At 40.9% G+C, this 15,233-nt stretch overlaps 1 protein-coding gene across 3 annotated transcripts in view; it reads left to right on the plus strand.

Annotated features, from left to right (window-relative positions):
- drc1 (dynein regulatory complex subunit 1 homolog (Chlamydomonas)) overlaps positions 1-15,233 on the plus strand; it is an 81,093-nt gene that overhangs the window by 24,880 nt on the left and 40,980 nt on the right. For all 3 annotated transcript variants that reach the window (XM_087977148.1, XM_087977162.1, XM_087977155.1), the window contains exons 8-10: positions 10,001-10,140; positions 12,010-12,144; positions 14,485-14,720. In XM_087977148.1, the coding sequence (XP_087833274.1) occupies positions 10,001-10,140; positions 12,010-12,144; positions 14,485-14,720 (511 nt within the window). The remainder of the gene's footprint in view (positions 1-10,000; positions 10,141-12,009; positions 12,145-14,484; positions 14,721-15,233) is intronic.

Here is a 15,233-nt window from a genome sequence, read left to right on the forward strand (position 1 = left end):
CACAAACAGAGCTGCATCACACTGCAGCACCCAAGAACTACAAAAAGCAGAAGAAAAATATCTGTACATCATTTTCAAGAAAATCGAGTACCCAATAAACATAATCCGCCGATTCCTCATAAACAAGCCCAAAGAAGCAGACATAACGCAACCAAAAACTATAGCCACATTACCTTACATCAAAGATTACTCAGACCCCTTGGCATCGTGGTAGCCCACAAACCTACCACTATACTTAAACAGCGACTAATGAACCTAAAGGATCCATTAAATGCCATCAGCAAAACCAATGCCATTTACAAGATACCACGCAAGAACTGTAAAAAACACTACATCGGACAAACTAGCAGGAAACTTGCCACCAGGATACATGGACATCAACTGGCTGCCAAAAGACACGACCCACTATCACTAGTTTCCATACATACAGACAAAGAAGGACAACACACACATCCTCGGACAGGTGAAACAAAGACATGTACGAGAATTTTTAGGGGCATGGCATTCTAACCAGAACTCCATCAATAAACACATCGATTTTGACCCTATCTACCTTACCTTGAAGAAAAGAACCGGAAATGACATCACCTACCTTAAGAAACCAAGACCTACAATATAGAGGCGGGACATATCATCAGTGCTTCACCAGAGACTCTCACTGATGATGTTACCTAGTATGGTGAAGGACGTCTGAAAACAAATCTTCAAGCTTGCTTACAGACTTATCATCAACCTGAGTTATAAATCCTCTCAAAAATTGCTATCTTTCACTGATGGATATGCTGCATAGCAACAGCATAAATCAGTTAGCATCACCTGTTCAAATGTTTGAGCTATCTTTCCCTTGCAGGGTAATGTGACATTAGGTTGTGTGTTCTAGGGGTTAGGGTGTGTGTGTCAGTGAAGTTTAAGGAGTGGGTGTGTGTCAGAGGGGCTTTAGAGAGTGGGATGTGTATGGGGGAATAGGAAATGGGGTATATGTTGGGGAATTTAGGGAGTGATGTGTATGACTTGGTTGAGAGGATATGTGGAAAGCGCTGTTATCTGCCAAAACTAGAACCAAAGATGTGAGGAATATATATTAGGATCTTTTTCCAAACGACAACTGACTAGTGGGTACTGCAGGGATCGTTGCTAGGACCCAGCTGTTCAGATTCTGTTCTAATGATTTAGATGGGGACATGTAATATCTCCAGATTTTCAGATGACCACAAAACTGGAAGGATGGCTGAGCTGTGAGAAGGATGCAGATATGTTTCAGTGTGATTTGGACAAACTGAGTGTGTGATCAAATGCATGGCAAATGCAGTATAATGTGGACAAATGTGAGGTTATCCACTTTGGGAGCAAAAACCCAAAGGCGAATTATTATCTGAATGGCTATAAATTGAGAGTCATAGAGCTGTACAGCCCGGAAACAGATCCTTCGGTCCAACTTGACCATGCAGAACAGATATCCTAACCTAATCTAGTCCCACCTGCCAGCACCCGACCCATGTCTCTCCAAACTCTTCCTATTCATATACCCATCCAGATGCCTTTTAAATGTTGCAATTGTACCAGCCTCCACCACTTCCTCTGGTAGCTTATTCCATGTGCGTACCACCCTCTGCGTGAAAACATTGCCCCTTAGGTCTCTTTTATATCTTTCCCCTCTCACCCTAAACCTATGCCCTCTAGTTCTGGACTCCCCCACCCCAGGGAAAAGACTTTGTCTATTTATCCTATCCATGCCCACATGGTTTTGTAAACCTCTATAAGATCACCCCTCAGTCTCCAACGCTCCAGGGAAAACAGCCCCAGCCTATTCAACTTCTCCCTATAGCAGTTCCAACCCTGGCAACATCCTTGTAAATCTTTTCTGGCTCCTTTCAAGTTTCACAACATCTTTCCGACAGGAAGGAGACCAGATTTGCACGCAATATTCCAACAGTGTCATAGAGTCATAGAGATGTACAGCATGGAAACAGATCCTTCGGTCCAACCTGTCCACGCCGACCAGATATCCCAACCCAGTCTAGTCCCACCTGCCAACACACGGCCCATATCCCTCCAAACCCTTCCTATTCATATACCCATCCAAATGCCTCTTAAATGTTGCAATTGTACCAGCCTCCACCACTTCCTCTGGCAGCTCATTCCATACATGTACCATCCTCTGCGTGAAAATGTTGCCCCTTAGGTCTCTTTTATATCTTTCCCTTCTCACCCTAAACCTATGCCCTCTAGTTCTGGACCCCCTGACCCCAGGGAAAAGACTTTGTCTATTTTTCCTATCCATGCCCCTCATAATTTCAGCCTCTCCCTATAGCTCAAATCCTCCAACCCTGGCAACATCCTTGTAAATCTTTTCTGAACCCTTTCAAGTTTCACAACATCTTTCTGATAGGAAGGAGACCAGAATTGCACGCAATATTCCAACAGTGGCCTAACCAATGTCCTGTACAGCTGCAACATGACCTCCTAACTCCTGTACTCAATACTCTGACCAATAAAGGAAGGCACATCAAACGTCTTCTTCACTATCCTATCTACCTGCAACTCCATTTTCAGGGAGCTATGAACCTGCACTCCAAGGTCTCTTTGTTCAGCAACACTCCCTAGGACCTTACCATTAAGTGTATAAGTCCTTCTAAGATTTGCTTTCCCAAAATGCAGCACCTCACATTTATCTGAATTAAACTCCATCTGCCATTTCTCAGCCCATTGGCCCATCTGGTCAGATCCTGCTGTAATCTGAGGTAACCCTCTTCGCTGTCCACTACACCTCGAATTTTGGTGTCATCTGCAAACTTACTAACTATACCTCTTATGCTCGCATCCAAATCATTTATGTAAGTGACAAAAAGTAGAGAGCCCAGCACCGATCCTTGTGGCGCTTCACTGGTCACAAGCCTCCAGTCTAAAAACCAACCCTCCACCACCACCCTCTGTCTTCTACCTTTGAGCCAGTTCTTTATCCAAATGGCTAGTTCTCCCTGTATTCCATGAAATCTAACCTTGCTAATCAGTCTCCCATGGGGAACCTTGTCGAACGCCTTACTGAAGTCCATATAGATCACATCTACTGCTCTGCCCTCATCAATCTTCTTTGTTACTTCTTCAAAAAACTCAATCAAGTTTGTGAGACATGATTTCCCACACACAAAGCCATGTTGACTATCCCGAATCAGTCCTTGCCTTTCCAAATACATATACATCCTGTCCCTCAGGATTCTCTCCAAGAACTTGCCCACCACTGAGGTCAGGCTCACCGGTCTATAGTTCCTTGACTTGTCTTTACTGCCCTTCTTAAACAGTGGCGCCATGTTTGCCAACCTCCAATCTTTCAGCACCTCACCTGTGTCTATCGATGATATAAGTACCTCAGCAAGAGGCCCAGCAATCACTTCTCTAGCTTCCCACAGAGTTCTCGGGTACACCTGATCAGGTCCTGGGGATTTATCCACCTTTAACCGTTTCAAGACATCCAGCACTTCCTCCTCTGTAGTCTGGACATTTTGCAAGATGTCACCATCTATTTCCCCACAGACTATATCTTCCATATCCTTTTCCACAGTAAATTCTGATGCAAAATATTCATTTAGTATCCCCTGCATTTTCTGTGGCTCCACACAAAGGCCGCCTTGCTGATCTTTGAGAGGCCCTATTCTCTCCCTAGTTACCCTTTTGTCCTTAATATATTTGTAAAAACCCTTTGGATTCTCCTTAATTCTACTTGCCAACGCTATCTCATGTCCCCTTTTTGCCCTCCTGATTTCCCTCTTAAGAATACCCCTACTTCCTTTATACTTTTCTAAGGACTCACTCGATCTATCCTGTCTATACCTGACATATGCTTCCTTCTTTTTCTTAACCAAACCCTCAATTTCTTTAGTCATCCAGCATTCCCTATACCTACCAGCCTTCCCTTTCACCCTGACAGGAATATACTTTCTCTGGCTTCCCATTTTCCAACCGTCCCTTTACCTGCGAATATTTGCCTCCAATCAGCTTTCGAAAGTTCTTGCCTAATACCGTCAAAATTGGCCTTTCTCCAATTTAGAATTTCAACTTTTAGATCTGGTCTATCCTTTTCCATCACAATTTTAAAACAAATAGAATTATGGTCTCTAAGTGGCCTTACTGATGTCTGTACAGCTGCAACATGACCTCCCAACACCTGTACTGAATACTCTGACCAATAAAGGAAAGCATACCAAACGCCTTCTTCACTATCCTATCTACCTGTGACTCCACTTTCAAGGAGCTATGAACCTGCACTCCATGGTCTCTTTGTTCAGCAACACTCCCTAGGACCTTACTATTAAGTGTATAAGTCCTGCTAAGATTTGCTTTCCCAAAATACAGCACCTCACATTTACCTAAGTTAAACTTCATCTGCCACTTCTCAGCCCATTGGCCCATCTGATCAAGATCCTGTTGTAATCTGAGGTAACCTTCTTCACTGTCCACTACAAATCCAATTTTGGTGTCATCTGCAAACTTACTAACTATACCTCTTATGCTCACAGAGGAGAATATGCACGAAACCTGGGTATCCTTGTACACCAGTCACTGAAGGTGAGCATGCAGGTGCAGCATATGGTCAAAACGACAAATGATATGTTGGCCTTCACAGGAGAGAATTTGAATACAAGAGCAGGGATTTTTTTGGGCAATTATGCAGGGTTTTTGTAAGACCAAGCCTGGAATATTATGTGCAGTTTTGCTCTTCTTATCTGAGAAGAGATTTTCTTGTTACAGACAGAGTGCAGAAAGATATCTGCACAAAAATATGATGGCAAATCAGATGTATGAGGATAGATTGAGTCATTTAGGATTATATTTGCTGGAGTTCAGAAGAATGAGGAGAGAGCTCATGGAAACCTATAAAACTTTGGTAGGACTGGACAGGTAGATGTAGGAAGGATGTACCTGATGATGTGGAAGTTCAGAGCAGGGGTCATAGTCTAAGGATATAGGACTAAGATGAGGGGAAACCTTTTCACCAAGAGAGTGGTGAGCCTGTGGAATTTACTACTATAGAAACTAGTCAAGGCCAAAATATTGAATGATTTCAAGAGAGTTGGATAGAGCACCGAGGGCTGAAAGGATCAAAGGATATGGAGGTAAACGGGTGCAGGTTAGTTGGATGATCATCCTTTATCATAAGCAATTGTAAAGCAGCTCAAAGGCCTGAATGGTTACTCCCGCTCCTATTTTCTATGTTTCTGTGGTAAATAAAGGCCATTGGAATGTATATAAGGCTCGAAATGGAAACCAGTAGAAGACCAGGCAAAACCAGTTATAAATAGGGAGAAACTGTAGTTGTGGGTATATTCGCCAATCTGGGAAATTGATTTGCAGACTTTTTGTACCCTGTCTAGGTGACATCCTCAGTGCTTTGGAGCCTCCTGTGAAGTGCTGCTGTACTGTGTCTTCTGCAATTGATTTGGTTCCATTCCTGCTGTTTTCAGTTGCTGGTTCTGATTGTTTGTTGTAGTGACTGATATATTGGGTCTAGCTCTGTGTTTGTTGATCAAGTCCGCGGATGAGTGCCGTGCTTCGAGAAATTCGCTGGCTGTCATCTTTTAGCTTGTCTTATGATCGTTGTGTTGTCCCAGTCGAATTTGTGGTCCTTGTCATCATTGTATGTGGCTACTAGGGATAGCTGGTCGTGGCATTTAGTAGCTAGTTGGTGTTCATGGGTGCAGATTGTTAGTTGTCTGCCTGTTTGTCCTATATACTGTTTTGTGCAGTCCTTACATGGAATCTTGTAAATTACTTTAGTCTTGCACATGATGGGTATAGGCTGTTTTATTCTAGTGAGTTGTCTGAACATGGTTGTCAGTTTATGAGCTGCCATGAATATAAGTGGTCGGAGACGTCTGGCTGTCATTTCCGAGACGTATTTTCATATAAGGTAAGTGGTTACTGTGTTCGGTCATGGCATGGCCTCGTCATGTTGTTTGTCTGTTAGGCATCTGCGGGTGCAGTTGCGAGGATATCTGTTCTTGGTGAAGACTCTGTAGAGATATTCTTCTGCTCTTCGCAAGTCAAGAGTACTGTGTTGTAGCCCTTTTGAACAAGGTCAGAATGCAGCATCTCGTGTGTGTTTGGGTGGTTGCTGTTGTAGTTCACGATCTGGTCCTAATATGTGGCTTTTCTGCACACTTTTGTGGTGCATTCACCATTTTGCGTTCTTTCCACCATCATATCCAGGAGTTGATTGTTGTTTTCCTCCTCTCGTAAATCTGAACCCTGTGAGCATGGTGTTGTGTTCTCGATTTCTGTTCTCTTAATAATTACAGAAGTGTCGTTCACATATCTGATCCAGAATTGGTGAAAAGATTGCTCGTCATCTCAGTCCTGAATAGGTTATTCCATATCCTTAGACTATGACCCCTGCTCTGAACTCCCACATCAAAGGCTGTTAGTTCCATTCTTTGCATCACAGCTTTTGCTATGAACCCGGAGATGGGTGAGCCCAGAGGTGTCTCATTGATCTGTTCATGTATTTGGTTGTTGAATGTGAATATGTCGTCAAGCACAGGTCCAGTAGTTTGAGTATGCAGACCTTGTTGATAGGTTCCCCGTCGTGTCATCTGTTCTGTTTGTTCAGGAGGTTGGCTATTGTCTCTCTGCCTAGAGTTTTGTCAGTTGAAGTGAGTAGTGCTGTTACGTTGAATGAGACCATTGCTTTGTTTATGTTTTTGATGTTATCTAGGAATTCCTGTGATGATTGTATGGAGTGATTGTGTCCATGCAAAGACTGCACAAAACTCTATATAGGACAAACAGGCATACAACTAACAATGTGCATCCATGAATACCAACTAGCCACTAAACGCTATCCAGTGTTTGGATCTGCTGATAAGATGTTTCAGTTTTTGTTGAAGTTCTCTTGCCAGTTTATGTGATGGAGTTCCTGGAATGCCACGATGTGTCTAAGTGGTATATCAGGTTTGTGTACATTGGATAGTCTGTAAAATCTTGGAGTGCTGTTGCTTTTTGGTTTCATCTTTTGTAGGTCAATCCTGGTTGTCAGTCTGTTTTTTTGTAAGTTCTGTAATGTGATATATTTTCTATTGGTTAGCTATGGCATGGGATTATCCTCCCTCTCAGGGTAGCTGTCGATATCTTCAAGTACTTTCTCTGCTTTCTGCATATATTTGATCTTGTCTATAATAACTGTCATTCTGCCTTTACCCGCTGGTACTAAGATTACTTTCTTGTCAATTTTGACTGTTTTTAGAGCTTCTCTCTGTTTGGTGTTGAGGCTGTTCATTTGTCATTCCTTTGTTAGTAAGGAATGCTTTGTCTGACTGCTTGCTGTGTCTCTTTGGTTACTCCATTAGTTCTGAGCGTACATTCTAGTGCAGCTAGGAAGTCTGTTGTTTTTGCAACCCTGTGGTTGTAGTTTAGTCCCTTGGCTAGTACGGCTTTTTCTGTGTCTGTAATAAGCTGTCTGTTGGAGAGGTTTCTTACCCAGATGTCTGTCGTGTTGTCTTCTCTGCTGTTGGTTAGCTTAGACATTCTGTCTTGGAGTACCATTCTTTTTCTGTTTGTGGTTCTGTTCTGCCCAATGGTGATGGCCTGTTCGACTGTCATGGTCCACTTCTGGTTGGTTGTTTTTTGAAAATCATGATTTTTGTTACACCATTTCTTGTCTGTACCTGTGTCATCTGTTGTGTGTGTCCTTAATCATAATCTGGATCATCCTGAGACCATTTTGTCTGACTGTTTCCCTGGCTTGTGGGTTGTTGATTGATGGTCTGTATCTGACACAGGATGTAATATTTGATTCCTTTGGTAACCATGAAGGAATTGGAGTTGCTCATAGGTAGCATTTAGGCGATTAGCACATAATTCCCATTTCCTTGTTTGTCTCAGCATGTCTCAACCATAGGTGTTCAAGGTTACAACCTTGAATAGGGAGAAACTGCACTAGTATGTATCAGGAAATATGGCCCTGGAGCATGTTCAGAGGAAGTTCATGAGAATGGTCCCAGGAATGAAAAGCTTAACACATGAGGAATGTTTGAGGACTCTCAGTTTACACTCGATGGAGTTTACAAGGATCAGAGGGATCTAATCGAAACATGCAGAATACTGAATCGCCTGGATGGAGTAGATGTTGGGACGATGTTTCCAACGGTAGGGGAGACTAGGACCTGGGGCGTAGCCTTAAATTAAAGGAAAACCCTTTTTGAATGGAGATAAGGAGAAGCTTCTTTAGACGGTAGTGGATCAGTGGAATTCACTGCCTCAGAATGGTGTGGAGGCTAGGTCATTGAGTACATTTAAGACTGAGATAGATAGGTTCTTGAGTATCAAAGGGATCAAGGGTTACGGAGAGAAGGCGGGAGAATGGGGTTGAGAAACTTATCAGCCATGATTGAATGGCAGAGCAGACTCAATCAGCTGAATGACCTAATTTCTGCTCCTATGTCTGTCTTACTTGAAACAATCAAGTTAGTTTCCACATATTTTCACATATTATGGGAAAGACATAATACGTTAGATAATTATATCGTTTATTTATATCCATAAACATTGGAAATGTTTGATAATGTTTAATTAATAAGCCTTCCCCACTAATTGACAACATATAGGATTAATGCAAAAATAAGTTATTTCTTTGTTTAATTCTACCTTTTTGCAAACAGAACATTGATTAATACGACAGTACAACAGACTATTTAGCTGCTTGTGCCAGCTCATTGAAAGAACAGTTGATTGGTTCCACTCACCTGTTCATTTCTTATAGGCCTGAAATTTATTCTTTTTCAAGTTTCTATATATTCCTTTTAAAAATCAGTTCTTAATCTGACTCCATCACCCTTTCAGGCAGTTGATTCAAAATCCCAGGATCTTTTTTTGCCAATTGCCAATAAATCTGTGTTCTCTGGTTACCAATTCTTTTGTCAGTGAAATTAATTTCTACCTAATCACTCTCATTGAAACTCTTAATAATTATAAACCTTCTATTAAATCTCCCTTAACCCTCTCAGCTCTATGGAAATTCCAGCATCTCTAGTCTCTACGTAACTGAATTCCTGTATCCTTGGTACCATTTTGCTAACCTCTGTCTCTGGAAATGCTGAGCAGGTTAGTCAGAAACTGAGCACGACAAATTTAATATTTTGGCTCCGTCCCTGTTTGGATAGTGTTGCAAATTTTCATACATAGTATGCGGTTCAACTTTGGTAAAACCGAGATATGCTGTTACAGATTCCCCTCTTCAAATCTTGCCTTGTCCCTTAAATGATATGCGATGGGTGAAAGACTGGTGGCCATTAATGAAAGCAAACTGACGAGATAAATGGATATAAGTTTGCTTGCTGAGCTGGAAGATTCGTTTTCAGATATTTCGTCACCATACTAGGTTACATCATCAGTGGGCCTTAGGTGAAGCACTGGTGGTCTGGCCCGCTTTCTATGTATGTGTTTAGATTTCCTTGGGTTGGCAACGTCATTTCCTGTTCACTTTCCTCAGGGGTTGGTAAATGGGATCCAAGTTAATGTTCCGGTTGGAATCATGCTTCTTGGAATTCTTGCGCATGTCTCTGGACGAAGCTTTGGATCCCATTTACCACCCCCTGAAGAAAAGAACAGGAAATGACATCACTAATCCAAGGAAACCTAAACACACAAATAAAAAGCGGGCCTTACCACCAATGCTTCACCAGAGGCTCATTGTGATGTTACCTAGTATGGTAACGAAGCGTCTGAAAAAGAACCTTCCAGCTCAGCGAGCACACTTATATCCAGGACCTCAACCTGAACTGCAGATCTTCTCAAAACTTGCTGAGGAAATGAATGTTGAGTATCAATCAACATTTTGATTGTATGTTAAATGATTTTGAAGTGTGCATTATTTTCTCCGATACAACGTTGGTTCTAAATTTACTTGTGACAACATTATCAACAATGAAAATTAAACCAAGTTAACAACTGTTTCTAATTAACGAAATGACCAAATGGCATCATTTAAAACCTTTGATTATTTATTTAGATTCTTGAGCAGCAGCTAGAGCAGATGAAAGCTGTATACCAACTAAACCAAGAAAAACTTGAGTACAACTTCCAGGTGTTGAAGAAACGTGATGAAGAGAACACAGTCACAAAATCTCAACAGAAAAGGAAGATTACCAGGTAATTTAAATCACATCACATTTTACAGCACATTTGGTATTATCCTGGTATTTGGTATAATACAACTGGTATTATCCTGCATTTGAGCCCACTCATACCTCACTTCATCTCATCTTACACATATATTCAATTCTTTTCTCTGACATATGCTTATCTAGCTTCTCCTTAAATGCATCAACGTTTTTTGCCTTGGCTACTTCATATGACCAGCAAGTTCCATATTCAATCCACTTTGAGTAAAGATAGTTCTCTTAAATTGCTTTTGGCCTTAATATTGACAATCTTATGTTTATGACACCTAATTCTGAATTTGGTTAAAGGAGGAACAAGATGATTTGATAAAGAAGTACATTTAGATAATCATTGCATTAAATTTGTGCGGTCTTTTTTGTTGTCTTGTTGTTATAACTGGACCACATTAGTTTATCCTGAAATCTTAGGAGGAAGCAGTGTCTCTTTTTTTCTCTCTTCACCTCCACCACAATGAAATAATTAATTGAATGGAAGACCACAGTCTTTAGTTAAATTACATTTTCAGAACTCAACAGGCACACTGATCGAGTGGATAATTGTATTTTTTTTCTCTCTAATGCTACCTGAGATAGTATAACTAAATGTTGCTCCCCAAAACATTTTACTCCGCAGTATACAAGCGAGGCTGTAGTTAGTCATTCCTCACTTTTCTCCCTTCTTACTGCTTATCTCTTGGCAAAGATAAATGAGTTGCTTTTAGATGGCATTTATCTGTACAGACCAGGAGGATCTCAAAGCTATAAGTTTCATTTCTTTTCCTGGATGCCATGATGTGGAGGTGCCAGTGTTGGACTGGGGCGGACAAAGTTATAAATCACACCACACCAAGTTATAGTCCAACAGTGGACTATAACTCGGAAGTAGAAGCTTTTGGAGTACTGCTCCTTCATCAGGTAGCTAGTGGAGAAGGATCACAGTGTCATACAGCTAATGTGATATATTGAACAAACCTAGATTGCTGTTAAGTATTTCATCTTTTAGAATGGGTAGTAGGTTTCAATTCATTAATATGTAAATCCCAGAACTACTTTCAAGCACGTTCCCGAGATAACTTAAGGTTTTATCAAAAAAAGGTGACATCTCAGCTCAGACAATGCATTAATGGTGTAAGGTTAGAGTCTCTGTATTCCATTCTTGAGTCAGACTGGTTCTATTTTCCTAGCTGGTTAATGAGTTAAAGTTGGGAAAGATAATATCTTGTAGAAATATTTGAGTACAGGGCAACTGCTGTATCCACGGAATTGTTTTCCGTGGTTTCAGTTACCCACGGTTTACTGCGGCCCAAGCATGTTACAGGTAACATTCCAGAACCAGAGACCAGGGGGCTGCTAGGAAGATAAGTTTCCCATTTATATAAATGGGTTTGCTCCTATCCGTGGTTTTGGGCTTCCACGGTATATCTTGGAACGTATCCCCCATGGATACGGGGCGGGTGACTTCTGTATTTCACTAAAATATTGAGAAAACACATTTTCTGATAGTAAAAGCAAAATACACAATGTTAGTTGTTTGGTATTTCAGTAGGATGTGGGCAGCATTTTCAAACTATTGTTTTAGAAAATTGCTTTGCTTTGTCTGAAATGACTGAAAAGAAATCACTAATGTAAACCACAAAGCCAGAGCTTTGCCACTGAACCAAAATTACACACATAACAGTTAAGTAATAAATATGGCTGCAAGCAATTCGAAGTCTGGTCTGCGGGTCTTCGAGATGGCAAGGGCTCTGAAGTAGAAAGTGTTATTGGCATACAGTTGATGGTCCAATGGGTTTGTAATTGCAAAATTTTCAGATGACACCTCTAACTAAAAAAGTGTCTCATACGCATTGCTTCACAGGTTACATGACATTCTGAACAGGTTGATGGGAAGATTGGCTAAACAGGAGAAAATGTATCGCGAAGAGAATCAGAATCTAAGTGACCAGTATAAGCGGACGGTAGAACTATATAAAGACCTACAGAAGAAAATGAGGTTTTTGAATCTTAATACAAATTTATTATTGTGTATATTATTACTAAGGGTACCTCTCAGTGCACATTCCTATTGTTAACTAGCCAAATTCCCTCAGCTTTTAAACTCACTTTTTACCACATCTGTGTGTGGTAAGAAAAACAGATAATTTATAAGCATGTACTCAAATTGTGTACTGCCTGGTTGTTGGCTTGATTTTCCTCTCAGTTCCTTTATAGTTATTGTCTCTCAGTGGCCTTGCTCACAGCAAAGTATTCACTTTTTCTCATCCTATCTCTTGGAAGATCCCAGTTGTTCCGTTCTCTGGTTCAAGGATTGCTTGTGTCTGGAACACAACTGCCTTAGCTGTCCAAAGTCAGATAGAGTTTAACCATGTCAAGCCTAGCTAGGCTGCATCTCTAATGGCAAAATAGTTCACCAATTTGGACTAATCTTAATAGGCATAGATTACCCCAGACTCCTCTTTCATAAATCACTTCCTTAAGCTGTTTTTTGTCTTTATTCTTCCAGCCCCATTGTCTAACAGGTATCTGGAGATTGAATTTTTCATCTCCCACAAATGAGATCTCTGTTCAACTACCTCTGTTAGTTTTATTTCTCTTTTGCCCAAACTTTTCTCAAGTTTCTTCCCTATCTTCCTCTTGCCCTATCTAAACTTGCATCATGCATGGGACCCAACTTCTACTCCCCCAAACTAATTTCCATTGAACGTTTGGCCTCCCAATGCTCTCTTTAACTTCTGTTTTAGCTATTATTGTAAATATAGTTCCCCTTCATGGGCACTATTCTTATTTGAAAATTTCTATGATTATCTCATTCCTCTACATTGTCACCCTGTGTTCCTATTTCTCCTGAAGCTTTCTGGGATGGAAGGTTTAGCATCATACTTAGAAGCCACCCAGAACTGTTTCTTTCTCTCTCAATGCAAGTCTGTATCACTGGTGGTTGTATTGGTCACATTGCACATTTCATTCCCTCTCCTCTCATATTCCTCCCCATAATGGCTTACAATAGTGGCTGAGGAGTTATTGAACTCACTCTTGAGTCTTAGTGGCGGCAGGACCCCAAGCGGAAAATGAAATGTTGTTTTTCGAGCTTGTGCTGACGCTCACTGGAGTAGGCCTGTGACAGAAATGTTGGCCAGGGAACATGGTGATATATTAATGTGGCAGGCATCTGGGAGCTCAGGGTTATTTTTGTGGAGAACATAGGTGTTCTGCAAAGCAGTCTCCCCAGTGGAGAGGAGACCACACCGTGAACAGTGAATGCAGTAAACTAGATTAAATGAAGTTCAAGTACATCACTGCTTCAGCTTGAAAGTATATCTAGGACTTGGATGGCGTGGAAGTAAATGGGCAGGTGTTACACCTGTATTGTATGGGAAACTGGGATTGTGAGATTAGATTAGATTCCCTACAGTGTGGAAACAGGCCCTTCGGCCCAACAAGTCCACACTGACCCTCTGAAGAGTAACTCACCCAGACCCATTCCCCTACCCTATATTTCCCTGACTAATGTACCTAACCCTATACGTCCCTGGACATTATGGGCAATTTAGCGTGGCCAATTCACCTAACTTGCACATCTTTGGACTATGGGAGGAAACCTGAGCACCCGGAGGAAACCCACGCAGACACGGGGAGAATGTGCAAACTCCACACAGACAGTTGCCCGAAGCAGGAATTGAACCTGGGTCCCAAGTGCCTTGAGGCAGCAGCGCTAACCACTGAGCTACCGTGCCGCCCATTGTGGAAATGGAGGAGCAGTGGATCAGAGTGTCCCAGAGGGACAGTCTCTGAGGAATACTGACATGGGAGGGGAAGGGAATACGTGTCTGGTCATGGAGGTGATGGAAATGGTGGCTAACAAGCCTTTCCATCCTCTGTAGTGCCAGAAGGCAGCCCCTTGTGCATTTTCAGGTGCATAGATACTGCATTGGCAAGTGCTTAAATGTTCTGATAGTCACATATTCTGATGGAGTCCCTGGAATTGAAATGTTAGCTTTGCTTATTCCCCACAGATGCTGCCAGATCTGCTGCGTTCAGCCAACAAATTCCATTTTTGTTTCAGATTTAAAACTGAATTATACACATTGTAAAATGCTGACAAGTATGTATATTTTGAAACAAGCAAGTCCAGTAATTTTCGATATGAACCCAGAATTATGCAAGTATAAAATGAAAATGCAAATAAAATTAGAGACTGGAAGGCAATTTTACTCTCATCTCTAGACTGCTAACAAAAACTTTCTATGCTGTTTAATTTTTATTTTTGAAAAAAAAAGGTAAATGCTTGATTGAAATGTTGGTAAGTTCAGTATCTTATCTATTGTTTTACCAGACATTTTGCTGCAATTGATGCAAAAAAATTTGAAGGTGTTTGGTTAATGAATGAGAAAGAAGCAAAGGAATTAGTCAGAAAGGCCCTTGATGTTGACCGAATAATTCATGAGCAGCAATTGGGCTTGAGTTGGACAAGTCCAGATCTGTGTTTTATGAACAATGTTGGGCCAATTGTATGCAAGGCTAAGAAGAAAAGAACAGCTGCTGAGTTGGCAGAAGAAGTTATTCTCGGAGGTAGGGATTCTATAATGTGCTTAAGAGCTGTGCAGGAAAATAAGAGGGCATGGGACTCAGTAATCTTTGAATGGTAACTAGTCATTTGTAAATAACCAAGATAATTTTAAATATATTGATTAGTTGATAATTAATTGCTGAAAACAGAATAACTTAATTTGTTTCATTTATTGCAAATGTTATATTATGAATTTTATCAGTCAAGTTGTGATTTGGAATATTCCACTATTAACAATCTGGTGATAAATTATTTTCATTCATTCTTTGGATTTGAGCATTGCTGATAAAAGGTCTCTTTTATTGCCCATCCCTATGTGTCCTCTTGAAAATCAGCTGGAATGGCTAGTCTGTTTTCAAATTTCTGTATAATTTTTATTCTGTCTGATTTTCTATCCTTTTCTTTCCTGGAGGTCTCAATTCAGCTGTCATGTCCCTGGAATATTTTTCCTCATATCTGGAAATCATCATCGTGATGGAACAATATCAATCCAGCATCTCTCCAATTTACTTCTG

This window comes from Chiloscyllium plagiosum, unplaced genomic scaffold (genome assembly GCF_037043375.1).
Source record: "Chiloscyllium plagiosum isolate Xiang-an unplaced genomic scaffold, Cpla_swu_hap1 HiC_scaffold_3, whole genome shotgun sequence".
Taxonomy (NCBI): Eukaryota; Metazoa; Chordata; class Chondrichthyes; order Orectolobiformes; family Hemiscylliidae; genus Chiloscyllium; species Chiloscyllium plagiosum.